Source organism: Bombus affinis, chromosome 5, assembly GCF_024516045.1.
Source record: "Bombus affinis isolate iyBomAffi1 chromosome 5, iyBomAffi1.2, whole genome shotgun sequence".
NCBI classification, from domain to species: domain Eukaryota; kingdom Metazoa; phylum Arthropoda; class Insecta; order Hymenoptera; family Apidae; genus Bombus; species Bombus affinis.
The window spans coordinates 942,380-969,235 of record NC_066348.1 but is presented as its reverse complement, the minus strand read 5'-3'; the positions used below and the strand labels follow the sequence as shown (position 1 = coordinate 969,235).

The 26,856-nt window shown below is 32.2% G+C and overlaps 3 protein-coding genes across 7 annotated transcripts in view; 2 read left to right on the top strand and 1 right to left on the bottom strand.

Annotated features, from left to right (window-relative positions):
- LOC126916221 (formin-like protein) overlaps window positions 1-17,071 on the top strand; it is a 32,313-nt gene extending 15,242 nt beyond the window's left edge. Inside the window, exons 2-17 of one of the 5 annotated variants that reach the window (XM_050721747.1) lie at window positions 2,666-2,749; window positions 6,206-6,292; window positions 7,110-7,216; window positions 7,329-7,468; window positions 7,580-7,758; window positions 8,217-8,293; window positions 8,369-8,684; window positions 9,057-9,173; window positions 9,257-9,497; window positions 9,628-9,899; window positions 10,023-10,290; window positions 10,369-10,496; window positions 10,570-11,014; window positions 11,415-11,689; window positions 11,819-11,932; window positions 14,152-17,071. In XM_050721747.1, coding sequence (XP_050577704.1) covers window positions 2,666-2,749; window positions 6,206-6,292; window positions 7,110-7,216; window positions 7,329-7,468; window positions 7,580-7,758; window positions 8,217-8,293; window positions 8,369-8,684; window positions 9,057-9,173; window positions 9,257-9,497; window positions 9,628-9,899; window positions 10,023-10,290; window positions 10,369-10,496; window positions 10,570-11,014; window positions 11,415-11,689; window positions 11,819-11,932; window positions 14,152-14,364 — 3,063 coding nt within the window. In that variant the 3' untranslated portion in view covers window positions 14,365-17,071. Of the gene's footprint in view, window positions 1-2,665; window positions 2,750-6,205; window positions 6,293-7,109; window positions 7,217-7,328; window positions 7,759-8,216; window positions 8,294-8,368; window positions 8,685-9,056; window positions 9,174-9,256; window positions 9,498-9,627; window positions 9,900-10,022; window positions 10,291-10,368; window positions 10,497-10,569; window positions 11,015-11,414; window positions 11,690-11,818; window positions 11,933-13,228; window positions 13,328-14,151 lie in introns of all 5 variants that reach the window. The other 4 variants (XM_050721748.1, XM_050721749.1, XM_050721744.1 and 1 more) reach the window with 4 other exon arrangements.
- On the bottom strand, window positions 17,063-22,819 carry LOC126916231 (guanine nucleotide-binding protein subunit alpha homolog). Its single transcript, XM_050721784.1, has 5 exons — window positions 22,344-22,819; window positions 21,340-21,600; window positions 21,205-21,255; window positions 20,878-21,095; window positions 17,063-20,808 (listed from the first exon to the last, which is right to left on the bottom strand). The coding sequence occupies exons 1-5, from the start codon at window positions 22,563-22,565 to the stop codon at window positions 20,451-20,453; spliced, it is 1,110 nt and encodes a 369-aa protein (XP_050577741.1). The 5' UTR covers window positions 22,566-22,819; the 3' UTR covers window positions 17,063-20,450.
- A 969-nt stretch (window positions 22,820-23,788) lies between these two features.
- On the top strand, window positions 23,789-26,337 carry LOC126916227 (U4/U6 small nuclear ribonucleoprotein Prp31). The gene is made up of 8 exons (XM_050721777.1): window positions 23,789-23,975; window positions 24,110-24,307; window positions 24,402-24,606; window positions 24,686-24,855; window positions 24,936-25,093; window positions 25,171-25,461; window positions 25,534-25,758; window positions 25,941-26,337. Exons 1-8 carry the CDS (start codon window positions 23,858-23,860, stop codon window positions 26,043-26,045), a joined length of 1,470 nt encoding a protein of 489 aa, XP_050577734.1. The 5' UTR covers window positions 23,789-23,857; the 3' UTR covers window positions 26,046-26,337.
- The last annotated feature ends 519 nt before the right edge of the window (window positions 26,338-26,856 follow it).

The window sequence follows — 26,856 nt, the reverse complement described above, 5'->3', positions numbered from 1 at the left end:
ACATTAACTTGTCTCGCTTCATATTATATACATTTTATATATAGATCTTTCCTGTAACTAATGGTATATCCAAGAAGAGGAGACTAATATAATTATTTCTTCAAGCGTTGGAGTATCACCAAAAAAAAAAAAAGACGGAACAACGTTTTCAACGCGAACTGAAATAACGTTCTCAACACAAATGAATTAAGCAATATTCATAAAACAGAATCGAAACCAGAGTTGCTCCAAATAATTAACAAGCGTAACTGTACAAATATAGTTTAGCCTGCGAAAAATTACAGCTTTTACTTATTCGTTTCGAATAAACGACTGTTGCAAAACAAAAACCAGATTTTCATAGAACTCCTTACATGATACGCTGTTGGAAATTGCGATTCACTCTGCTTACCGAAGGAGAACGTGCGTTTGCTTTCTCTGAGAAGCAAAGAACCGTATAAAAAAACGATCATTCAGAATCGATACCGTTATTTCTAACTTATTGTGTCCGTTTTAATGATTTAATGCTCGAATTTTTTGAACTATGGGTTTCTAATCGAAATATATTTCAGTAATTATAAAAATCCTTTGCCTTATCTATAGCTATCTAGCTATTGGTCAGTCGATCAAACCAACAGTGTATAACACGTTCTTGATATAACAGAGCACAGATTGCGTAATATATTTTATCAAGTTTACTTGGGAAGATTGCATTCGAAACTGGCCGTGTAACTTACTATTTATGTAATTTCTGGCCTGGAACGCGTACATCGTGCTATCGCTCGATCTAACGTTTAGTAGCAGTACCGTATATGCAATGTATATGTATCGCGAGTAGTGATGTCATGCACTCGTGGCTTCCGCATCCGCTCTTTGATAATTATTCGTCGACTATGCTCGTCCCTAGCCACCACGACGTACACTTGACGACTGTGTACACGTATTACCGTCGCGTTTACTTCACGATCCTTTTTTGTACACGTATAGCTACCGCGGCAATATTTACAATCTTTCCTTTATCTATCCCTTGATTAGACGTCGAGTTAAAGACGTCAAGTTTTCACTTTCAGTTATTACATGGAATGTTGTGTATTACGTAAAAAAAAAAGGAAATTTATGTCGATTAAAAGTACGAGCGATATAGATATATGTACTAGTTTACACATATGTATATGCACGATGCTTTGTTGCTGATAAAATTTAGTTTGAAAATTTGTTATACGAAAGATATGAGATCTTGACTAATCCTCGATACGAGCGAATAATTAGCAGGAAGTTATGCTACGAGCAGAAATGAGTTAGATATTAGAAATAGTGCTTCTTCGTTTAACGATAGAGTCTGAAAATGCTTAGTCAAAAATTAATCCGATACCCCTTTTTCGCTTGTTAAAGTCGTTTGAAAATCATATAATGTTCGTTGTTACAATTTGTGCATTTTTAATTATTTTTTATTCATATTTTTTGTTTAAAAGAGTCATTGGAACGGTTATCGCGTGTTATTGCATATGCGTCATGGTCGAGTACTTTGTGTCACATATCGATAATTTTGTTTGCAACAAATTATAGCTCATATACGACTTTTTTTAAAGGTTACTTCAAAGTCGCAATAATCTTCTTTTACTTGGTAATGAACATTTGTTCGGTTGCAGGAAATTTTTTTAAATCGCCTTGTCACATATCGATAATTTTGTTTCCAGCAAATTATAGCTCATATACGACATTTTTTAAAGGTTACTTCAAAGTTGCGATAATCTTGTTTTACTCGGTGATAAGTATTTGTTCAGTTCTAGGAATTTTCTTTAACTTGCATTGTTGCTACGAAATATTAATATTGTATGTATAATCATCGTAAAATATTGTATAAGTAGGATTTGGAGAGGATGAGGGTAGAGGCCACTCAATACCCTCAGTCCTTTGGCCTTTGGGTGCTTGTTCCTTATTTCTTTTCCAACTAATGACTTCATTACCTTAACGAGAGCAATTCAAACACGAGGGGAACTTTGGGAAATCTCTGGCTTTGAATATTTGAATAATTAATGTACGGCTCTTAATAGAAAGGTTTAATTATTTATCCTATTTTATTAGGCTAAATTACTCATATAATTAATCGTGAAACAGATGCTTGTGTCTTTTAATAATTTCAAACAGGACTTGTTCGATTTTAATATATTTGCAAACTAGGAAGAAACACGGCAATTTTTATTCGCAAGTAAAAACTGTTGCTAACGAAATATTTCGTTGCTGCTAAAGCGATAGATGAACTAAACTTTAGTTTAGTCGTAAAAAATACGACGTAAAAACCAATTGTACGTTGCGAGTATCTTAATAATTACAAGCTAGAAATAACTGAAAATTCTTATCTGAAAATTCCTACAAGGTAACTTACATAAGCCTGACTGCATTTATAATGCGCAACGTGCTGTTTATATTGTAAACGTTACGTACCTTGTAATTAGATAACGATTATTTATAACCTTTATTATTCACCTTCTCTATTGTAATATAATATAACCGTGAATAAGTACAATTATTTCGAATGAATTATATTCGTATCGTGACTCGATTTTATACCATGCAATTGCATGTTGAAGAAGAAAGAAAGAAAAATGGAAAGCCACGACTCTCTCTCTCTCTCTCTCTCTTTGTCATAGACATTAAAGTGAAACTTGGATTTTTTCTGTTTCAGGCTTCAATGGATCTGCCACCGGACAAAGCGAAGCTTTTGAAGCAATACGACAACGAGAAAAAGTGGGACATCATATGCGATCAAGTGAGTATACAGCCTGTATGAATGATAGCCTGTTTCCAGAACAGGCTTCATAGGATTTACGCTATTTTAAATATCACTTCAGAGTGCAATTTTTCTCTAAACGAAAGACATTTACTCATAGGCTCTTAAACAGCTTTGTTCTTTTCATATTTGCTATCGTCTATAAACATTCCTCGCGAAATTGATACAACGTTGCCATTATAAGAATGACGTAATCAACCTTTAACTTGACGAACTTATTGTTAATCGGCGTGGTCTGAGATCTTTGCCCGCTTCGTGCTCGTTTAATTCCATACTGTCCAATGAATGCGGGTCCACGACCCTTGCTTTATACACAGTCTCACGATCTTTCTTCAACTTATTTCTTTCGTTCAAACAGCTACACTTATTCGGTTCACACAGATTATTTTTTTCAACTGCAGTATCGAATAATAATGAGACATTTAAACGCACATACTTTAAGTTTGTTAATTTCTTGATACGAAAAGTGAACATTCGCTCGCGATAGCCTCCAAAGATTCCAGAAAAAGAGGTCTGTGTTGCTATCAAATGCAAACCGTATCAACATCAGATCGTAGAAAATTCACGTAAAAAGTAAGACACGTTTTATTCTATATATAGATCGCAGACGTTTAACGAGCGAATGCAGTATCGCCGGGCAGACGTATATAGTCGTTCGTTTGATGCATACACGTCTGTGGGGCTATGCTTAAGTGGGTTTAATCTCGAGCTTAATCGAGGGCGAGCAAAAGTGTCGTCGAACGAGACACCTCTTCTGATCCACGAAGGGCGTGGATTATGAAAGACGAGTTAAGCGCTTCGCAAACCCGCTCACGTTAAACTCGTTGCCTGATTTTCCAAAATATAAGCAACGTCGATACTACGATTCAGTTATTATTAGACATAATTCCTAATTACTTGGCCTTACAATATGGTTAACAGAATGAATAATTTAATATTTCTCGTATTGGCTTATGTTCTTTTAAATGTCGGCTTTTATATTAAACTATTGAAATTTATCGTCGATAGGGAGATATTATTGCCTCAGCAACTGTATCATTTAGATAGGAATATTTATTAATTTTATTTCGAAATGAATGAGAGATTGTGTGGATAGCACGTAATAAGCATAACGAATAGAACTTAACTATAGATATCGCAATTTTTCTGTCATGTCATGAGAGAAATGTTACTCCAGCGTTGTCGTAGTGAAATATGATTCCGTTCTTGGTCACCAACGATAACGCTACTTCTGTATTTGAATGAATCGCGTCCGAATGAAATGCAACTTTAATTAGTATTTTTCTGTATTAATTATTCGAATTTATAGGCTATTAGCTTTACATAGTATTAATGTATTCGTCAACTTCGATGCTTTGTAACCAATACTTTAGAACATTACTACCAAAAAAAAAAAAAAAAAAAAAGAATAGGAAAAGAAGAGGAACTTATAATATCTGCAATTTTAATTGGTAGATATGTAGTCGTGAAATTTAATGGTGTTTACATGGTTTAAATATATTCTTCGCTTCCTCAATGAAGTCGTTTAACGCTGGCGATCCGGGGAGCCATTCAAAACGTTTCTGTGGAAGAATGGAACGGTTTAAGGCATACATTAGTTCGTTTTGTGTTCCGAAATAGCAGGAAAAAAAGTTACAAAGGGTTTCTGTAAAGAGTTCAGGGAAGGTTTTTGCGGTTTAGGTGGACTACTTGCCTCGTTAAACCGAGAAGAGTCAAGCAGTTAGGGTGGAACTCGTCTCGAGTGGAAATTATTCCCTTTTCTCATCGCGAGCTCCGCTAGAGCATAGCAGTAGAAAGCAGAAAATGGATTTCACGATTCGTCTGGATCGGAAAAGACGCAGAAAAGTAAAATATCTTTAGAATTCAGATTATTTTGAATATTATAAATTTCTAGAGGATAATCCGGCTAACAAGTTACTTGTTTCAAAATACGACATCTCTACGGCTATAATTTTGTATTTCGAGTTCCAAAGCATCGGAAAGAAAATATTTTTCATTTAGCATAGAACCATGAAAACATATTGCATGTCCGATGAAACAACTCGCAGGTTGCGGATTAGCATCGCACGAACGAATCCCCTTTAACGTTCTCATTCACTCGCCCCCTTCTCTTCATCCCCTTTCACTTGCTACGGCACTTTCCCAGACACGATTCTAGTCACTCCCTACACCACATTCCGCAACTTCTACCTGTAATCGCTTCAAACGTCTCTGACCCACCTTGTAACTTTCCTATTTTCCTTTTATAGATCGTCAATAATCGCAAATTCTAGCGATTTTTAACGTACGCAACTTTAGTCTACCGAGCGAGTCATTCCTTAACGAAAGACTTGTATTAATTACAGAATTAAATTTTGCCGATAAAAAGAAATAAGTTCAGTCTGAATCCTTTGTCGTTTTATTACGCTGTTGAAGGGTTAAACAGAGAACTTGACCGCTGCAAGTGCGTTAGTTCGACGAGGTTCGTAAAGTGTTACATAAAATCATAAGATGTTGTTGCATAGAATGTGTTGATGAAACAAGATATTCTTGAGGCGACAGGGTTGCCTGTTCGGGGTCATCGATGGCCCGTCTCAATTCTTTAACAGGCCTGTAGGGCATGTGGGTAACACGACACGGATGTAATGCAAGCCGTGCTATTATACGATACAAGAAAGCGGGCTGAAAAAAAGCGTACAGCATCCCTCACTCATCGGCGTAGCCGTACACACGTGTACACGACGCTCTACACAGCTTGTAAATTTCTCTCTCGTCGGAATATTCGAAAAATCACGTCTGCTCGCCGAATGAACTTGCAAAGTTTTTGGAAATGCAGAATTCTCTGGACTTCGAGCTTTTTTCACAGATATCTTTCCAACTCTATTCGGTTAAATATCTATAAAAATTACAAAAACTAAATCGATCTTCAAGGAAGAAACTGTATCGCGTTGTTGTATGAAATAATTGGAAGAAAGTAACGAGGATCCTTTTGAAAGCGGTATGAAAGTGTAAACGCGACACGAAAGTAGGTTCAAAGAACAAACTTCTATGGTTGGAATTAAGCAAATTAGTTTGACTCGCATTCACTCAGGTACTATGCACGCATGCATTTAGAAAAAGCGTGGGATATTGTCCTATGCGTTAGTGGAGCCTCGCCTATTGTGGTTGAGCGTGGAATTGCACACACTGCGCCGATTACCGAGACATTCGTTAAATTTCCGCTGAAACTTGGATACGCGTGTTTTCAAATCTTGTTCAATCTTTCTTACGCTATCTCTTTTTTGAAATTTTATGGCAATTTTTATCTCGACGTACCCAATCGCTCTACAAATATTACATTTAACAAAATTAAATTTAGAATATTTATATAATAGAACACTGCTTTAAATCGTTGCTATAATCAAACGAAGCGAATTGAAATAATCGAGGCGATGCTTCTGATATTGGTATTTTCAGGAAAGAGTGCAAGCAAAGGATCCACCATCGCATTATTTAGCAAAGTTACGCACTTATCTGGATCCGAAAGCTTCGCGAAGCCATCGAGTATGTTGCATTTAATTTCTTATCCTTATACCTTTTATTTCTTCATATTTTCGTCCTCTTTATGTTGCCACGCGAATTGAAGTAAATTAGCATTCCGAGATCTAAGTAATTAGAGGATCGTAATTTACAATAAAAGCAATTAAATTGAGTATTACAAGTGAGAGAAATCTCATATATTTAATATGATATAACTAACGATCTTAATAGTAGTAGAGTACTTAATAAAAAAAAAAAAGAAGATAACTTATTACAGTTTGCGATAAGTACTCGGTTTCTTCGGTTTTATGATTCTCTAATTTTTTCGATCAACGTTTGAGCATGTATTAGGGTGGTTTACAAATAATTAATAATTTTAAAGCGCACAAATTTGTTGTCAATCCAACATTTTAATGTTACTTCTATTCACATTTTTAAGGCTATAGTACCGTAGTATATATTTCAACTGTGTATTACGGTCTGACTCAACCAGATAAAACGATGGTAAACATTGTACTACTCGAATCAATTTTTATTACTTACTTTTTAAAAGTAACAGATTCAAGGAAATAGATATCCAGTAATTAGATAAATGGAAAATTTTCATTTTCAAAGTATGTTTTTAACGTCAGCGAAATTACTTTCACCATCCGGGAGTAATTAAATGTTTCTAGATTTTGCTTTTGAATGAATTATAATTTCGAAAAATAACCACCGTAATATATCTATGGAACGATATTCGTACAATTTTTTGTTCTTAAATTACAAAAAATCCGTTTGTTTTATGTTCGTTTTTTCCCGCGTAAGAAAACTTGAACGACGGATACTAATGATTATACAGTCGTATCGTTTTCTCACGTTCTTCCAGAAGAGGAAAATGGTTGGAGAGTCAACGTCGACTCAAGTGTTACGGGATTTGGAAATCTCGTTACGCACAAATCACATAGAGTAAGCTTTTATTTATAACATACATTAAGTTTCTTTAAGTAACTTTCACTATAGTTTGAATTTGCCTCAGAGAAATCTAACTTGGTGATAATTCGATTTCTGATCGGTTTAGATGGGTAAGGGAGTTCCTAGACGAAGAAAACCAAGGCTTGGACGCCCTCATAGACTACCTCAGCTTCAGGTTACTCATGATGAGACACGAACAACGTCTCTTGGAATCCCACGCGAGTTCCGAGGAAAAATTACAAACCGGTAAGAGTTCGCACGCCGCCATATGGGTCAACATTTATTTCTATTATGGCGACGTACTGGAAAAGATTGAATCGATGAACGCAGACCGTGAACGACATAATTATTTTCCAGTGGGTTCCGGGGATACCTCGCCCTTAAATAACGGTTGCCTGAGGCCGCCTCTCCACGAGCTCAAGGATAGTCCTGGAGTTAAAAGGAGATCACGGCACGTGGCGCGTCTCAATATGGGCGAAGCGAAAGATGACATTCACGTTTGCATACTGTGCATGCGTGCCATCATGAATAATAAGGTACAAAACTGGATATATCGGAACTGGTTCAAGAACATTGCCATTTGATCAGGCAAAGAGCTTGTCGCATGTCAATTCCTTTTATTTCATTCTTACCTTTCTTCGTCGTTTATCCGTATCTTCGTTTTGCAGACTGATTCCGCTTCTTTTGATTCGCTTGTTTTCATATGTAAATTACAGAAGATGATTCGTCACGGTCGGAAACTAGCGACAAAATCACAAAATCGTGACAATAATTTTGCTCTACCTGTTGTAAACATTTGCTTCAGTATGATATTGACTTTTCTCTTTATTTTCTGGCAGTATTTTGTATGATACCATTTATATAAGAGTATTTACTATTGATCAAAGTTTGATTTAACATAATACAATGCGTTCGGACATAGTGTTTTTGATAATAACGTAGAATTTACTAAACATTATTTTTCTGATATAAAATCTGATAATACTTTGTACAGTATGGCTTCAATATGGTCATCCAGCATCGTGAAGCAATCAACTGCATCGCGCTCAGTTTAATGCATAAGAGTTTAAGGTATTGATATTTTTCTCTCAATTTCATATAAGTTTCTCAACTTTCGTAAAATAAAAAAATGTATCCTACTTTCAGAACGAAAGCTCTAGTATTAGAACTTCTTGCTGCTATATGTCTGGTAAAGGGTGGCCATGAGATTATTTTGTCCGCATTCGATAATTTCAAAGAAGTTTGCTCGGAACGACGACGATTTACTACGCTTATGGCATACTTCACTCAATATGATAGTTTTCACATAGAATTTATGGTTGCTTGTATGCAATTCGTAAATATCGTTGTTCACTCGGTAGAGGACATGAATTTCAGGGTTCACCTGCAATACGAATTTACCAAGCTTGGTTTAGACGAGTATCTCGAGAAACTCAGACATACCGAAAGCGAGGATTTGCAGGTTTGTCAATTTGTTAATTTCGAGTATATTAATATTTATTATAGTTCTGTCTGATTAAGTCCAAACGATCGAAGTTTTATGATCGAAATTGTTGCTTTATTTAATAGAAAGCTACAAACATTTATTGTATAAAAAGAGACAACGAAAATAATTTCCCGAATATAAATTATAAGATACCTTTATTTTTGTTTACTTGATTGATACAATAAAATCGTTCACAATATAATAATAGATAATTGTTTTGATCTCTGTACATATTTATGTAATATTTCGTGTATAAAACGTTTTTGAAATTATTACATGTAGTTAAAATGTTTAACGATCTCATTCCTAAACATAATACTATCTTCATCTGATATAACATTTTCCCAGGTTCAAATCTCTGCGTATCTAGATAACGTATTTGATGTAGCTGCCTTAATGGAAGACAGTGAAACTAAGACTGCTGCGTTAGAAAAAGTAGCTGAATTAGAAGATGAACTTGGTCATGTAAGTAGTTTCTTTAAATTGAACTAGCCTAAATAGCCTTATTTAAACGATTATTTACTAAACATTTGATATGTTGAAAATAGGCGCACGATAGGATGACAGAGTTAGAAAGAGAGTCGCTTGCAAAATTAGCGGAGTTAGAGACTGAATTAGGTGCATTAAAAGTAGAATACGCTGATGCTGTGGAAGCTCGTCGATTGGCCGAAGAAGAACTCACAGCCTTGAAAAGACAAAAGCAGGATTCTGCTCGGAGGCAAAGTGTTTTAGAAAACAAAATTATCGAATTGGAAACGCTTACTGGCACTCTCACGAAGGGTTCTTCAGGTTCGTTAAAACTCTTTGTCTATTCTACTATCGTAATTTGTTTTAAAATCTATCAATAAATAATGCAGGAATAATAAATCGATCAAAAAGTAAGTACTAGCAACTAACGTATCGCTTTAAATTTGTACAGCCAATCTTCGGAATGGAAGCGCAACGAGTCCCGTCAGTACATCGGATAACGTCACATCCTCTACGCTTAATTCGACCCCGTCTCCGACACTGGAAGAACCTCCTCCATCTGCCCCAGCACCACCTCCACCACCACCACCTCCATGTCCGCCACCGCCTCCAATGGCACCTCTTTCTCCTGGAGATCAAAAATTACCTCCACCTGCACCTATACCTCCACCACCTGCTGGCATGATGCAAGCACCGGATGGAGCAATGACTATTAAGCGAAAGGTATGTTTTTCTTATTAAAATCTATATATGCAACTATTGCATGATTCTCGTTCTGCGCAATTTAGTATCTTTAAATTTCCCACGAATATGCACATAAATATCTGCAAAATTCTTTGATTCCAGGTTCAAACAAAATACAAACTTCCCACACTTAACTGGATCGCTCTGAAGCCTAATCAAGTACGGGGTACTATTTTCAATGAGTTGGACGATGATCGATTGCACAATTATATAGACTTTTCCGATTTCGAAGAACGATTTAAAATCGGAATGGGAAGTCACGTTGCTAATGGTACTAACGAAATAGACGGTCTTCAAAGCTTTCCTAGTAAAAGATTCAAGAAGCCAGAAAATGTCTCGCTCTTAGAACATACCAGATTACGAAATATCGGTGTGTATAATAAAAATCTCAATTTCCTTTTTAAAAAGTCAAAAGATTGATCGTTCACCGTTCTGTTCCCTTTTATAGCCATATCGCGAAGAAAAATGGAAATGCCGGTAGAAAAAGTAATTATGGCAGTAAATGCTCTCGATTTAAAAATACTGTCGCTGGAAAATGTTGAATTGCTACAACGTATGGTGCCTACGGATCAGGAAGTATGGCTTATTCTCTCTTTCCATATAGAAATGTTGATAGTAGCTAGTACACAGAAATTTTATAATGTTACAGATAAAAGCATATAGAGAATACATTATAGAAAAGAAAAATGTTAATTTGTTAACGGAGGAAGACAAATTTTTGATGCAGCTCGGTAAAGTAGAAAGGATATCAACGAAACTATCCATTATGAATTATATAGGAAACTTTTTTGATAATTTACATCTTATTACTCCACAAATACATGCTGTGATATCTGCTTCGAGTTCGGTTAAGAGTTCAAAGAAACTAAGAGCAGTATTAGAAATTATCCTTGCCTTCGGAAATTACTTAAATAGCAGTAAACGAGGCCCAGCGTATGGATTTAAACTTCAGAGCTTAGACACATTACTCGATACGAAGTCAACGGACAAGAGAATGTGCCTTTTACATTATATTGTAGCAACAATACGAGTCAAATTTCCAGAACTGATTAATTTTGAATCGGAACTTATGTACATCGATAAAGCTGCAACCGGTGCGTATATATGTTAATATTTTAATTATTAAATAACTATAATTGTTATCATTTATTGAAACAAAACTGTCTTGACTCGCTATAGCTTTCTACTTAATTGTAATTAGTGTATTGACCAAAATTACTGCAGCTGCGAAGGGAGAACTAGATTTGAGTTGACATCTTACGTTCTGGCAAGCTGGAGCCCGTTATCTCCCCTTAGATCTTCTCAAATTACTGTTTCGACGTTCGAAACACGTGTACTTATATTCAGACGTGATTAATTTTATGACCTCGCTATATTTCTTCCGCCAAGAGCATATACCAAATGCCGTGTCTCGAATGTCGTGAATTCATCTCATTATACATATAATGTTTTTATTATTTCTGTATATCATTTTGTTTTCTTCACTCTTTTTAGTCTCGCTAGAAAATATAACTACCGACGTTCACGAATTAGAGAAGGGTATGGATCTCGTAAGGAAAGAATTTGAACTACGTGGTAAAGAAAAACACAACACCGTACTGCGAGATTTCTTAAATAATTCCGAAGAAAAATTGCGTCGTTTAAAATCCGATGCACGCGCTGCTGGAGAAGCATTCCGAGAATGCGTTGAATTTTTTGGAGAAAGTCCCAGGCAAGCTGATGCTAATACGTTCTTCTCTCTTCTCGTCAGATTCGCAAGGGCATTTAAGGTACCGTTTAACTTTTACACCATACATATACATATATAATAAGCTTATAACCAGAAAGGATTATTTTCAACTAAAACGGTCATAAAAAAGCAAAATACTAGAATACTACAAAGCAAAGTATTTTTACAGGCTGCGGATCAAGAAAATGAACAGCGTCGTAGATTAGAAGCTGCTGCTGCAGAAGCTTTAAACGCCTCAGAAGACGTAATAAAACGTAATAAATTAAATCAAAAGAAGCAACAGGTACGTTCTCCTAATTATTTATTTTGACGGGAATAAGAAGTTATAATTATTTAGCTTCGTTATTATTGCACGCTATGCATTTAATAGCTTATATTTATTTTCTTATTAACGAATACATTTTGTAAAATGTGTAGAGTCCCGCAAATATGAATGCTCTATATTTTCTTAGTAAAGTTTCTTAAGATTTTATTTCATTATACTTAAATCTGTAAGTGCAATAGATACATAAATATTGAATGTTAAATTACTTATTCTTTCTGACCAATTATAACATGCTTTACTAACTGCACACTTACATTTTTAAATATGTTTCTCTCTCTCAACATCAATGCTGCAAGATTTAATTTTATTTTTATTATTTTATTACGTGTTATTAATTGTATTTCTATTATTTGCCTAAAATTTTTTACTGTGCTTCTTATACGTGCAATATAGATATAATTCCTGCTTATACCATTATAAACGAACATTGAATATGCATGACACTGCGATTAGAACATTAGCATTTTTTAATTTCCTTATGGAATGATATGATGCTACTTCATTAGTTAAAAAATATAATTTTATGCATTAATTCAGAAAATATCAAACAGATTTTCAGTTTCATATGTGTGTATATATATATATATATATATATATATATATATATATATATATAAAATTGATTTCTGTTTGAAGCTTTACATTTCGATATGTGTGTGTGATGTAAAATATAAAAATGTGATTTTGTATAATTTTTTAAAAGCTTGCGCTTTCTAACATTACTTATTTATTATTCATATTCTTCTTAATAATTAAGCATGGTGGATCATTTCATAGAAAAGCTTACATATCATAACACTTGAAACATTTCTAAATTTTGGATTTTTTATACAAAACGTGATACTAGAATCATCCAGCACTACAAAATACAATATTGTTTAATGTCAATTCATCTCATTGTTATAACATTTTCCGCAAAATTTTTACTATCAAACATGAAAAATACTTTTTGTATGGGGATATTATTTAGCTTTACTAAATGTCAATTAAGGAAACAGATTATTTTTTGGAAATAATTTTTGCAAATGTCAATGCTCGTGCGAAATAGAATTTACAAGGCATTTCTTTTCGCTGCATGTTGTGAGATAGCATGATATTTTTCAGGGATTATCAAATGATCATAATAATTTTGATTATTTCGAGAGTGCTCTTTTAGCAATTTTTTTCCGTTTCAAGAACAGACAGCGATGTCTATCAAAGTATCTCACAAACGTCTATTTTTCTTATTTGTTACATATTTATTTGGATTTAAAGTCACCGAAATTTTGCTGTAACACAAACAAGAGTCTGTTACATCGGCATCTTAATGAACTGGAGCTCAGAACGTAACAATATAGAAACAATTCACAACATGTAAGTCTGTCCTTACTCACTTCCTTCTAATGACATATTTTTAATGGTCGCATTCGCACATACACTACGCTTAGACAACACACATGTAGGTTTAGCTTCTATTACCATGCGAGATATACATATTGAAATATCCAAAAACCATGTTCGAAAACAGTTCTTTTTTTATTTGTTTTTAATCGAAAATTTGTCACTAATTTCATCAATAAGTAAGAATTTCCTTTTCTACAAATATATGTAAAATTCTAATTGTTTTTGAAGAACTGTTTTCCAAATCTAGTGGTACGGACCTATATTCACTCGATTCATATCATTAACAAAAAATTAAAGAATGCATTGGCATGTGTTCTAGCTTGCATTGATGTTGCCTGAGAGAAGTCCTGTATTATCACTTTCCTATGCTACTGCCAAGAATCTCATAGATAAACGCGTATACATTAACAATATAGCTTAATTCTATAGAATTAAACATTAAATTAAATTTATTTATAATTTATATCACGTAGGAGAAACTCAACTGTCTATTCGTGATTAGAATTCTAATATATTAATTAAAAGATCTTCCATTTCAGCGATATATGTATAAGAACTACCTTTAGAAAATTTCTCTGTCCGAGAAGTTTGAGGAAAATAGGGAAAGCTCTTTATTGATATGCGTGATTTTTCGTTTCGATTTTATATTAGATATTGTTTACGTTTAGTAGTTTTGTCCAAGTAACGATATAAAAAGATTCGAGGATCGCAGCAAGATTAAAGAAGCTAACCTTTTAATATACATATGTATATCACTGATCTATCATTAATAAACGATTGGTAATTTGATACAGGACGCTGTGATAAATGAACTGAAAAATAAGACAAGGCTGGTTCAGGAGAAGAAATTGTTGCAGCAGGATGAAGTGTATAACGGTGCTCTGGAAGACATTCTTCTTGGGCTTAGGTCAGAACCATACCGACGAGCGGATGCGGTTAGGCGTAGTCAACGCAGACGTATCGATAATCACAGACTTTCTCGCACTGCCGAAGAACTAGAACTTTAAATCTGTTTCATTCAGTGTGTTTCTTATTTTAGAAAAAGCAATTTGTTTTTGAAGAAATAATTTTCACCCCATTTCTTGCGTTAATACATCAATGTTTTCACGTAAAGCTCTTTCAAGAAAGTGTTAATTTAATATTTATAATCTCCTACCAAATATTAAAACATAATGTAATTTGAACGCTCGGCGAATGTACATTTACCAGAGCGTCTGAATTTTGTTCAACATGTTTCGCGTTCAAAAAACGAAATAATTTAAAAATTTCATGTGATAAACTGCTTGTAAACTACTAAGTATGAAAGAGCTACATTATCGAGCCAAAATTTATAAATGATAAATGTACAGTAATGTCCTGTTAAGATGTTTGAATCTGAGAAGACTGGAATTAATGAATCCAGATTCATCTCTAATGATCAAACATATACCGATAAGAGACGTGAGAAAGAGAGAAAACATGTCTTACGATAAACTATAAATCATCACATTCTAAAAATGTAATTTTCAGAATTTTTGCTGTTCTTCCATAAAAAGGATTTTAAAGGAATCTTCCAGATTAAAATGAGTCTAAACATTGATGCAGTCAGGTTATTTTGAGTTAAATAAAATAATCAAGTTAATAACACTCGAAGTAATCAGGAAAATCTCATCAGTGCTTTGTAGCCTTTTACATTGAGAAAAAGGAAATTTTATAGAAACTTTGTATTTTATCAATCGAGGTGATAACTCATCGTTTAACAGTTTCGAATGGCAGTACCTTCATGATCATCTTTCATTTACAGCTCATTTACTGTATTTATCTAGCTCGAGAAATGAGGTTGTTTTCTTAGATATTGACAGGACATTGCTGTAGCATGGTAGAGTTGTAGATATAATAATTTAAAGCAAATATTGGAATTTGAAATTGAACTATTCGTACATAAGTCACTTATACGGTGCTATAAATTCATCGAGATCCAAAGGAAAATTGAATTTAAAAGGTGAATCATGACATATTCAACACACAGTAACAACATAATAATGTTCTTCTGTTTGTTCAATACGTATTCTTTCTATTGTACAAATTTAGCGAACGTAACCATGAAATACGTTTGCAAAATATCGTAGTATGTAGAAAATTGAGCAAAGCACATTTAGGAAAATTGTACTATTATTTTTGCATTGTTTTTTTATGAGTACTACCTTTAAGTAATTGAACGTAAAAATTGTTTCCATTGAATTATTGTTGATTGTTATATGCGTTTGAAATATTTATAATTCCAATTTAATTCGTATCTGTTAATCGTTTATTTGAAAAAATTTCTAAGAAAATGAGAGAATAAAAGACGATACAGATTCGACGGTAGTAATAACGACGACGAATACATACGACAAATTTAAGTATACTTTTGCATATTTGTAAGATTTTTGGCAAGGTACAGTTCCCAATTAAATCGTAACATTCCATGGATATAAAGATCCTACAAACCTTAATGAAATTTCCAAGCGACAGAAATAACTATTTTGAGATAATTACGAAAGTAATACATTTACAAGTATAACAAATTCCAAAAATACAAGCATTGCAGCATATTTTTCTCAAACTTTGAAGGTCAATTCTTCGATACATAAATAATAAACACACACAATAATAGTCTATATTTAATGTGAAATTTTTGAAAGAACTTTTTATTTTATTACGCACAATATCTAAAAGTAACACTTGTTACATTCCGCCAGAATTTCAAAATGCGCTCAATATTATGAATAGATACATAGTATGGATCAGTACAATCGCTTCTATTATAACGCATAAGTAAATAAAATATAAAATAAAACAGAAATGTCAATGTAAAATACGTCACTTGCAGCAACGTAGGAAGAATCAAGTTTATAACAACAACAATTAAATCGAAGATTATACATGGATTGTAATAAAATTATGCGTTATAGTTGAATCGAATATAGTAGCGATTTTTCACATTGTTTATTGCCATGCGATACAAAAACAAAATAGATATATAAAAGACTAAATATATAATTCACCCTTCAATCCAATTTTAAGATGTATTTGCTACAAAATTTTGGTAAAATTATACATAAACTTTCTATGCGCCTCTTGGATGATTACATATCTCATGTTTTTTGAAGAATATATAATTATATTTTCACTTTTGTACGTTTTTAATATTATATATTATCGATTGAAAAAAGATGTAAATATTAGTGTAATATACGACATATGCTAATAGTTATGAAAAAATGTAATTACTAATTGTAGATCAATTGCCAATGTGATGTTTAAATAAGTGTAACATCTCTGTGTTATAAATATCAATTACATAATATTATTTGCTGCGCTGAAATACAAAGAAAATTTGAAATACTTGCAACAACAAAAATTTATCTTATAAATTTTTAGCATAAATGTAAATATTGTGCATTTTATTAAATAAGTTATGCGAAATAGGCATGTGCTTTACTTTGTATAAAATTTATTACGAATAAATATACCAATGTATTGTATAAATACATATATATGTATATACATATATATGCAAACATAGATATATTTTTTTCGTATTTGTGTGCCATTTTGTTTAATACTGCACAACATATTTTTATTTGTAACTAGCAGTATATTTTTCTTAAAACGCTGAAATAATTTAAACAAAAACGAAAAGAATATAATGAGTTGTGAAAAGTTCATTAAATAAAATAAACATTCTCTGAAGTTTTATTTATTGTTTATGTGAATAGACTACATTATTACAATATTGTATGTAAAATATGTCTATATACAAATATACAATATACAAAAGGCACAATATATCTACATTCTTTAGATCATGTACAGAAAAATACAAATAAAATTTGAATATACAAGTGACTATCTGTAACAAATAAAACAGCTTTATTGCTGTATATTGTAAGGTGAAAGTAAACTTTTAATTTTTAAAAATATTGCGCTTCGCATACAAATTACTTAAAGATTATCTGTAAATAGCTTGCAGTATATGGTTATTAATTTGTCGAGAGAAAAAACTGTCCTATATATCTTTTTTAGTTAGTATTATACAAACTTACAGAAAAATATTTCATTATTGTTGTAGCCTATTGCGAGTATATCCATATGGTTCCTTGATAAATCACAATTAACAAGTTACAAATGTCATTTGTTTTAATTGATTACTTTTATATTAAAGAAAATTCTTTTTGTAATGACAAATATTTTTTATAATTTTCAGTAGATTACTATTTGTGCATAACATTAAAAACGATTTAAATATAATGACAATTAAATATGTAGAAATAATAATTGTCATTATAATAAATTTCGTTAGAAACGTACAGATATAATAAACTACATATAAAGCTACTTCACGGTTTTTGTTCGTTGTAATTATTATCTATTGTGTGCGAATGCATTTTCATGATTTGAGAATGTAGGTATGCATTTAAAAGTACCTAATGTAAATATAATTACAAATTATAATAAAGTCAATTAAAACGTGTGCGTATGTATGTAAAATATTGTTGTATCGTTAACAATATAGTAATCATAAGACATCTGACTTCCACTTTTTTATGTAGACTGTAATGCATAAATTTGATCAAATTAAACAGATTAAAATAATTCCGCATTTTTAGAAATATAAAAGATCACTGTTTTTTCGCTTTCCGCGATACTTTATCACAAAATTAGTTATTTTTAATATTTCTCATTACTGCTTGTAACAGTTTAAAAAAATCTTGTATAATAACTAACGTAAAATACATGTAAATGCAAAGAAATTGATATAAAATTCGATTAACTAATGCTCTCTTTCATAATTTCATAAGTATCTTTGCTACATAATTAAACAAGTAAATGTTACATATATATCACTGCAAAATGAATTGTGCGTATTATGAAAAGTTTAAGTATCATGACAATTTTCTGTAATGATTTTATGCATTGTACTTATATAAATTCACAGGTAAATTTTTAATCGATGAAGTACCAAGAGTATATCCTACAAAATATTTCTATAAAAAATTACAAATATTATTCCCAATGAATATCAGTGAATAAGTTCTGTATACAGAGAGACATATAAGCTGTATAAAACCGTATTTTGAATTTACCAAATTCAAAGCAAAACAATGCCTCAATGGAAGCAGTATAATTATGTTTCTATATTATAAAGATGTAATATAATTTAAAAGTATTCTAAGAATATCAATTAAAACCTGATTAACTTTATAGGAATGTAAAGTCAGCTACGAAAATATACCAATCATCAGAATTTCACAATAAATTTGCATGATACCAATCATACAAAAATTCAATTTTCTAACATTTTGCATTGCCACACTATATCTAAAATTTTTATATACAAACATAACAAAATATTAATTTTTCAGTTCCATTGGCTCCAAACACAAGTGATTCAAAATGCAATTTTTTAAATATTCTAAGTTTTCCAGTTCTCTTTAATACAAAATATAATCAAAACAAAGATTTTATGTAATAAGTGACCAAAACAGAAAAATATGAAATAACTGTATACATGTGCATAAATGTAGTTTTAAAAATAGTTATAAAGTTAGATGTTATGTTAAACTAGTGGAAATAAATTATATAGACATTAGTTTTTAAACTCTTTGGTTTCATTATAATAATTATTACATAAAATCCTTGGTTCTAGTACTGCTTACAATCGTTTCTTCAATTCAGAAAGTTGTTCCCTAGTGTTAGAAAATTTTTAATCATTCAATTCTTATGACATGTATAATAAGAAAATTTCAGTTCACCTTCATTCATCAAATCTTTTGATGTAATTATTCTTTCGCAATTATTTTAATAATACAATGCCATATAATTTACAAAGTATGTGGGAACAAAAACTTGTATTACAAAAAAAATTATATAATGATAAGCCATATGTTTATAAATTAATAAGCATAATTCTGGAAAATTGCTATCAAAATGAAAAACCAATTTTATTTCAAGATTTCTACAAGAAAATAATAATACTGATCGATATATTTTTTCTTAAAGGAATAATGTCAAATTAAGGATCAGCTATCAAAATCAAAAGTTAGCAAACAAAATGTTACTTAATTATTCCATAAGAACTAAAACATTGATTATCGCGATTTCTTTGTTTAAATTTTTAAACCAAAAAATAATGAACTATTAGAATTACATTAATTACTTAAATTACGGTTCAATTTCCACAATTTCTCAATGGAACAAAACTTTAATTCCTGAAAATACAAACTCAAAAATATAAAAGTACAAAAAATTATGTTGCTACGTCGAAACAGTAGAATTCTGTATATAATCTTTAAATCAAATCAGGAAAAAAAATACATTAAAATATTAACAAATTTTGCACACGGCAATTTGAACACAAACTGGTTAGTTTCATTTGGTTTATATGGCATGAATCTAGTATTTGGTTTTCTTGTTACTTAATATTCAATGTTAACAAAGATATATTTTTAAAGATAGAATAATTAATCTTAAGTATAAAATAAGTTACTTTTACGTTTGTGAGTTCTGGTTACGTGACCAGTATTTCCAATATATATGCTTTAATATAAAAGAGAAGCACTGGATTAAATATCTGTACAAAATAGAAAGATCTTAACTAAACTATTAGCAAACTGATCCTTTTTTATACAAACATGTAAAACCGTTGTTATCGACAATGTATAGAATACAAGATGCTATGTACAATATATTGTATATAATAGTCTTCTTACAACCCTTTAGTAATCAATATTCATCAAAAAGATGGAAATATATTATCAATGTATATATATATATATAGTATATAGAGCATTAAAAATTTTCAATACATGTTTTCATTAGGCAGTTTTTACTTCCTTTGTTGTATAAAACTATTATGAAAACGTTTACTTTTCCGTTATAAACGGAAATAATCACGAGATTTACATTAATACAATATACATAATATATATTGTCTTACCAGAATATTCTTTCCTAATCGACATCTTAATACTTCTTTGACTATAATTTCACTTCACTATGTATCAAACACTAAATGTTGAATGCATATGTTTGGATCAAAAGTCATTTCACTTTTTATTCACATTTATCATTATTGGAGCATTAACGACTCAAGATTTCTATGCAAAATCGTGTCCTTGACAGCATTAAATACAACTTTTATGTTTTCTGTATCTACAGCAGTAGTAAAATGATGAAAAAGAGGTTTTCTTGGATCCCTTTTAACAGATATAAACATTTCAAGTATAAAATTCTGCACATCCTTCATGGAATGTGAATCTCCTGTGAATTGTGGAAAGTACCAACGAACATTCGTATCAGGGGATCTTACTTTTTTGTCTAACAAATCGGTTTTATTTAAAAATAGAATGATAGACACTCCACCAAATATCATATTGTTGACTATTGTATCAAATATATTTTTCGATTCTTCCAATCGATTGGTTCTTCTGTAATATTAATAGATATTTTACATGATGATTCAATCCTCTTAGTACATAAACTTCAAACGAACATACCTATCTTCTAACAACACTTGATCAAATTCGGATGATGAAACAAGAAAAAGTATCGAGGTAACACAATCAAAACACTGGTACCATTTTTGTCTTTGTGATCGTTGTCCTCCAACATCAACAAACAGAAATGGAATATTATTAATTTGTATGACAAATTCTGAAATTCCCTTAGTTGCTTTTCTGCAGTGTAAAATATCTTGATGTGTAGGTACATAATCCTGTAAGTAAATAATACTTATAATAGGCTAAATTATATACATATATAAAAGTAACAAAATACATTTTATAATTTATAAGAAATTAGATAATAAAATTAAATAATATTACCACTCTTGCAATCCTGTCAAGATTATCCAAGAAATATTGAACTGAATCACTCTGTGAAGAAAAAATATATTTTTAAAGCATCTAGTGTAACATAAAACATAATTATTGAAAAAAAAAAAGAATGAAACATCTTACTAATTGAAATTCTCTTCTTCTATCAAAGGCTTTTCTGATCGATGCATCTTTCCATAAACTTTGCAAAGCTGGTACATAATGAAGGAACAATCTAGCATCCAACACCATAGTATTTTCAAATTTCAATAACTGATAACCAATATCATAATTTTTAGAGTTTTCCCATGGAATATTTAACTTGTCACGAGCATCTACTAAGACTTTCATTCCTTTAATTATATTTTGGTAAATTACATGTTGATATTCTTTAATTAATTCAGGCTGAAACAAATGATTATTATAAATATTAGAAATTTATATAAATGTATTTTTTAGAAACTTGAAAAGCCATCTAAAGAAGCTTACATTTGAAAATCTATCTTTCATAGACAGTTTAGATACTATCCATTTCATATATTTGCAACATGTATGTCTAATGATTACAATTGCTATAAATGGTAAAACAAACAAACTGATAGAAAATGTTTAAACTTAACAGTCTATATTTAATGTATACTTGTTGAACATTTCTTTCCAATTACATTCATTTCAAAATATATTCAATTTTATAAATAAGAAGTAATAATTTAGTTCTAAAAATTGATCTGAACAGCAATTGATATGTAGATTTATATATTTATAATTATTTTCAAACATAAATGAATAAACAGGACTACAAACAAACTAGAATTCTTTGTTAGTGACAATACAAGTGACTAAAAGTCATATTTCGTAGATTTTACATGGAGAAATATAAACGTTATTTGTTTTTATTTCAAGTTTATTTTCTCACATTTTTTAGCTATTATATTTTGGTTAACCATCTTTCTGTAGCGAAATATTTAAACGACAACTACAATAACATTGACAGAAGCTCAAATAAAATTACACATTTCTACGAACGAATTACACGTAATCCAAAGTTGAAACGTTCTACAAAATAACGAGAATATACTGTACGACATATTAAGAGGAAATTGAGCTAGGAACGAAATTGTCTTGGTGAGAAATGAAGGATGTCTCACCTCGAATTTAATTCCGTGAATAATTCGCATCTGTTTGAGGAATGTCGACTTTCCGCTCTCGCCTGCCCCGAGGAGCAGCAGCTTAACCTGTCGCCGAAGAGTTTGACGATCCTTCTCCAGCATTCGATCGATTTCTTGACTTTTGTAACGCTGCTCGATCTCCTCGGGGCTGAACTTGAACCGCAGGCAACAAGTACATGACCACGTTAAGGATCCCGCCATCTTGCTACCCTGCTACCCTCCTCTTCCTTCCTTCCGGCGTTTCTTCCGTGTCAGACTGTCCTTCCGAAGGAATATATCCTTGATCGTCCAAACACCGCACATACACAGATAGAAAGAGAGAGAGAAAGAGAGAGAGAGAGAGAGAGAGAGAAAGAAACACGCAGACCCGTGGACGAGTGTTCTCGCGAACCGCGTATCGAACGAGCCACCCGTGAACAACCTGTTCGTAATTGCACGGGATCGGCACACCAAGCGATTCAGAACCGCATTTTTCACCTAGGCGTAGCCGGGGAATGCAACCACCGAATCAACGTCAACACACCAGAGAATCGTCGTTTCGATTCTAGCTTCGCACCAGGCCCCACACCTACCGTTAATCGCCAGACTCACGCCGCTGGCTGCCCACGATCGTCGTCTCTGGTTCCTCGCGGATTGGACATGATTAAATAATCGTTCTAATTACCGAGTAACAGAGCTAACTCGCGCATCGTTCTCATCGCGCTTTATCCAGCGAGTGCGAGGCCGACCCTCACCGCCTTTTATATAGAAAACTTTCGTTCTTGGTTGATGATAGTATCGACAGGATTCACGACACCTGTACTTCTCTCGACTCAAGTATCGAGACAAACGTGCAACGGATCACCTATGCCGAACTACATAATAATAATGCGGGGGAAGAAATATGCGAAACAGCGAACGGGAAAATCTACTCCCCACCACGACATATTTGTTGTGAGATACTGCCACAACGCATACACGTACAGGGCGCGCACACGGTCTCTGAAACCGACCGAAAGCACACCTCTCGGTTCAACCGCGTGATCGGTTTTGCGCGCTGTCATTCGTCGGGAGGCCTTCCTTTTTTTATTTATCCTTGTCGATACTGCAACGCACTGCGACCGAGATTCCCCTTGAACATCGTGCGTCAACGATTACACAGTTTTGGTTATGTGGAGGGGAGAGAACAACTCATTTTTCCATAGCTTCCTATCGTCGATTGACAAATCTCTTTACCTTGTGTTACTGTACTTTACCTTCTTTTACTAAATGCCGGTTTTTCAATCAAGCATAGGAGACGAGGACAAGGCGCTAGATTGGTGAATATGATAGATATCAGTACTGACCAATCCCAGCAACTCACTTTTGAGAACGCCGCAGATTCCTTTGTACACATATGACTCAATTGTTGCTGTTACAGATGGCGTCATAGTTCATAGCAGATAATTGTAGTTATCAAACAGAATCGAGGAAGTACGTATTGTGAACTTTAAATAAACAATTTATGAAGAAACATGTCATTAGCCGATGAGTTATTAGCAGATCTTGAAGAGAATGATGATAACGATGATATCGCAGAAGAACCGGAGCCGGATTTTATTCCGGCTTCCGTTTCGAAAACAATCGAAGAAGGTTAGCTAGTCTTTATTTTCATATAATACTATTTTATTTACTAATTAGTATTTACTAATAGAAATATAGCTCCACGAGGTACTGTACTTTCTGAATACTGAATATTAATATATTAATCTTTAATTCACTTGCAGAAATAAAAGTAGCTTCTGTAAGAGAATTGGCAAAACTTCGTGATTCAGAACAGTTACAAAAAGTAATGTTACAAATAGAAAAATATAGTAAAATTCCTAGAAAGTCGGCAGATATTATTGGGCCTGTTGAGTCTGATCCAGAATATCAACTTATCGTTGAGGCTAATAACATGGCTGTAGATATTGATGATGAAATAGGTATAACGAATGTTATAATTTTTAATAATTGTACAATGCTCTCATACTTATTATATATTATTCATACAATTATATTGTAATTTATATTTTTCAGCTACCATACATCGGTTTGCCAGAGACAAATATTCCAAAAGATTTCCAGAACTAGAATCTTTAGTTGTTGGTCCATTAGAATATGTGATGACAGTTAGAGAATTAGGAAATGATTTAGATAGAGCAAAAAACAATGAAACATTGCAACAATTTCTTACTCAAGCAACAATTATGGTGGTTTCAGTTACTGCTTCAACAACTCAAGGGTAATTTATTTTGTGATAAATTTTTAGGGTATGAATAACCGGATAAAATCTTTTATGTGTAAAATTATTTTATTTATAGACAATTATTAACAGAAGAAGAAAAGGAAGCTATTTGCGAGGCATGCGATATGGCAGTAGAATTGAATAACTGCAAGTTAAAAATATTTGAATATGTTGAAAGTAGGATGGCATTTATCGCGCCAAATCTTTCTGTAATAGTGGGTGCATCTACAGCAGCAAAAATTATGGGTATTGTAAAAAGATATATACCTACTTCTTTCAATATAGAGAAATATTTAAACCTGCATTAATATATATTCTGTTGTTAGGTGTTGCTGGTGGACTGACAAAACTTTCCAAAATGCCAGCATGCAATCTTTTAGTTTTGGGATCTCAAAAAACCACATTATCTGGATTTTCTCAAGTAACAACTTTACCTCACACTGGATTTATATATTATTCTGATATTGTACAAGAAACACCACCAGTAAGTTAATATGCAATACCATACGTGTTAAATGTATCTTTCAAATATTTTTTATTGTTGCTAATTTATCTTTTTAGGATTTACGAAGAAAAGCAGCTAGGCTTGTGTCAGCAAAGAGTATGTTAGCTGCCCGAGTTGATGCGTGTCATGAAAGTACAGATGGTCATATTGGTCAAATGTTCCGTGAAGAAATTGAGAAAAAGCTCGATAAGCTTCAAGAACCACCTCCTGTTAAATTTGTGAAACCTTTACCAAAACCCATTGATCCAGGACGAAAGAAACGTGGTGGTAAACGTGTTAGAAAAATGAAGGAACGTTATGCTATCACTGAATTTAGGAAACACGCAAATAGAATGAATTTCGCAGATGTAAGCTTCTTTCTTTCTTTTTCAATCGTTTTTTATAATATTCATACTAATGGAATTTGAATGGTTTCATAGATCGAGAATGATGCTTATCAAGAAGATCTTGGTTATTCGCGTGGAACAATTGGCAAAGCAGGGACTGGTCGTATTCGACTACCACAAATCGATGAAAAAACAAAAGTACGAATATCAAAAACGCTCCAGAAAAATTTACAAAAACAACAACAATGGGGTGGTAGTACAACAGTTAAAAAACAAGTTTCCGGAACAGCATCTAGTGTTGCATTTACTCCATTACAGGTAAACAATTTATTGTATATATATATATAATTAGGGAAATTTAATATATATATTGTATAATGTATATGTACAATATAATATATATTGTATAATGTATTAACTTTTATATATATATATATATGTTAAATTTCGTAGTTAATATAATTTTCATTATTAAATTGAATGTATATTTGTGATTACAGGGTTTGGAAATTGTAAATCCGCAAGCCGCAGAAAAGAAAGTAAACGAAGCCAATGCTAAATATTTTTCAAATATAGCTGGATTTTTAAAAGTGAAAAAGACATAAGGAGATTATACATAGTATACAGTGTAATGTATCATTAGTTCAGTAAATTTTAACATGTTGAATGCCACGCCAGTTTTACAAGGTTTGGCCGTTGCAATACGATGAATTTTTTATTATGCGAAAATATAAGTTGAAATATTACTTACAAAAGATATGTTACAGTGTATAATCATCATTAATGAATTTATTTCACTGATGTCACTGGTGACTCCCACGGCGCTGTAGTGCAATTTCACGAATTCACTTATTTTTTGCGATTATCTATTATCTCATATTGTTCTTTCGCTTTGTTCTGTGTTATGTCCCAGGACCTATCATAAACCATAATCCATCCCTCGGTTATACATATTCGGACCTGCAATAATCTTAAAGAACTATCACAAGATTTAGCATTTTTTACTTTACTGTCAAGTTCCTTAATTGTCATCAAACATTTTTCAAGTCGAAACGTTCCTTAGAGTTATTGTTCATTAAGGTAAAATACGGAAAAAGCGGGTTTTTACCATGTTCGACAGCCACTGGTGAGAGACGCATATAATACATCTATATTTTATATATAAATAAAATTATTTTTATATGTTCTATACTGCATTAATTTCATCACACCATTGTAGTAACGATAGTAATAGTACAAAATTTATAACTATTGACATTTGTTCAAATTATGTATTTCTACTTATCTTGGTGCGTCGGTTACCGGTGATCCCCACGGCGCCACGGCCAAGTTAAGTCCCGGTTACCGGTGACCCCATGGCATTTAACATGTTAACTACATTTGTTATATATATATATATATACATAATTGTGTTTT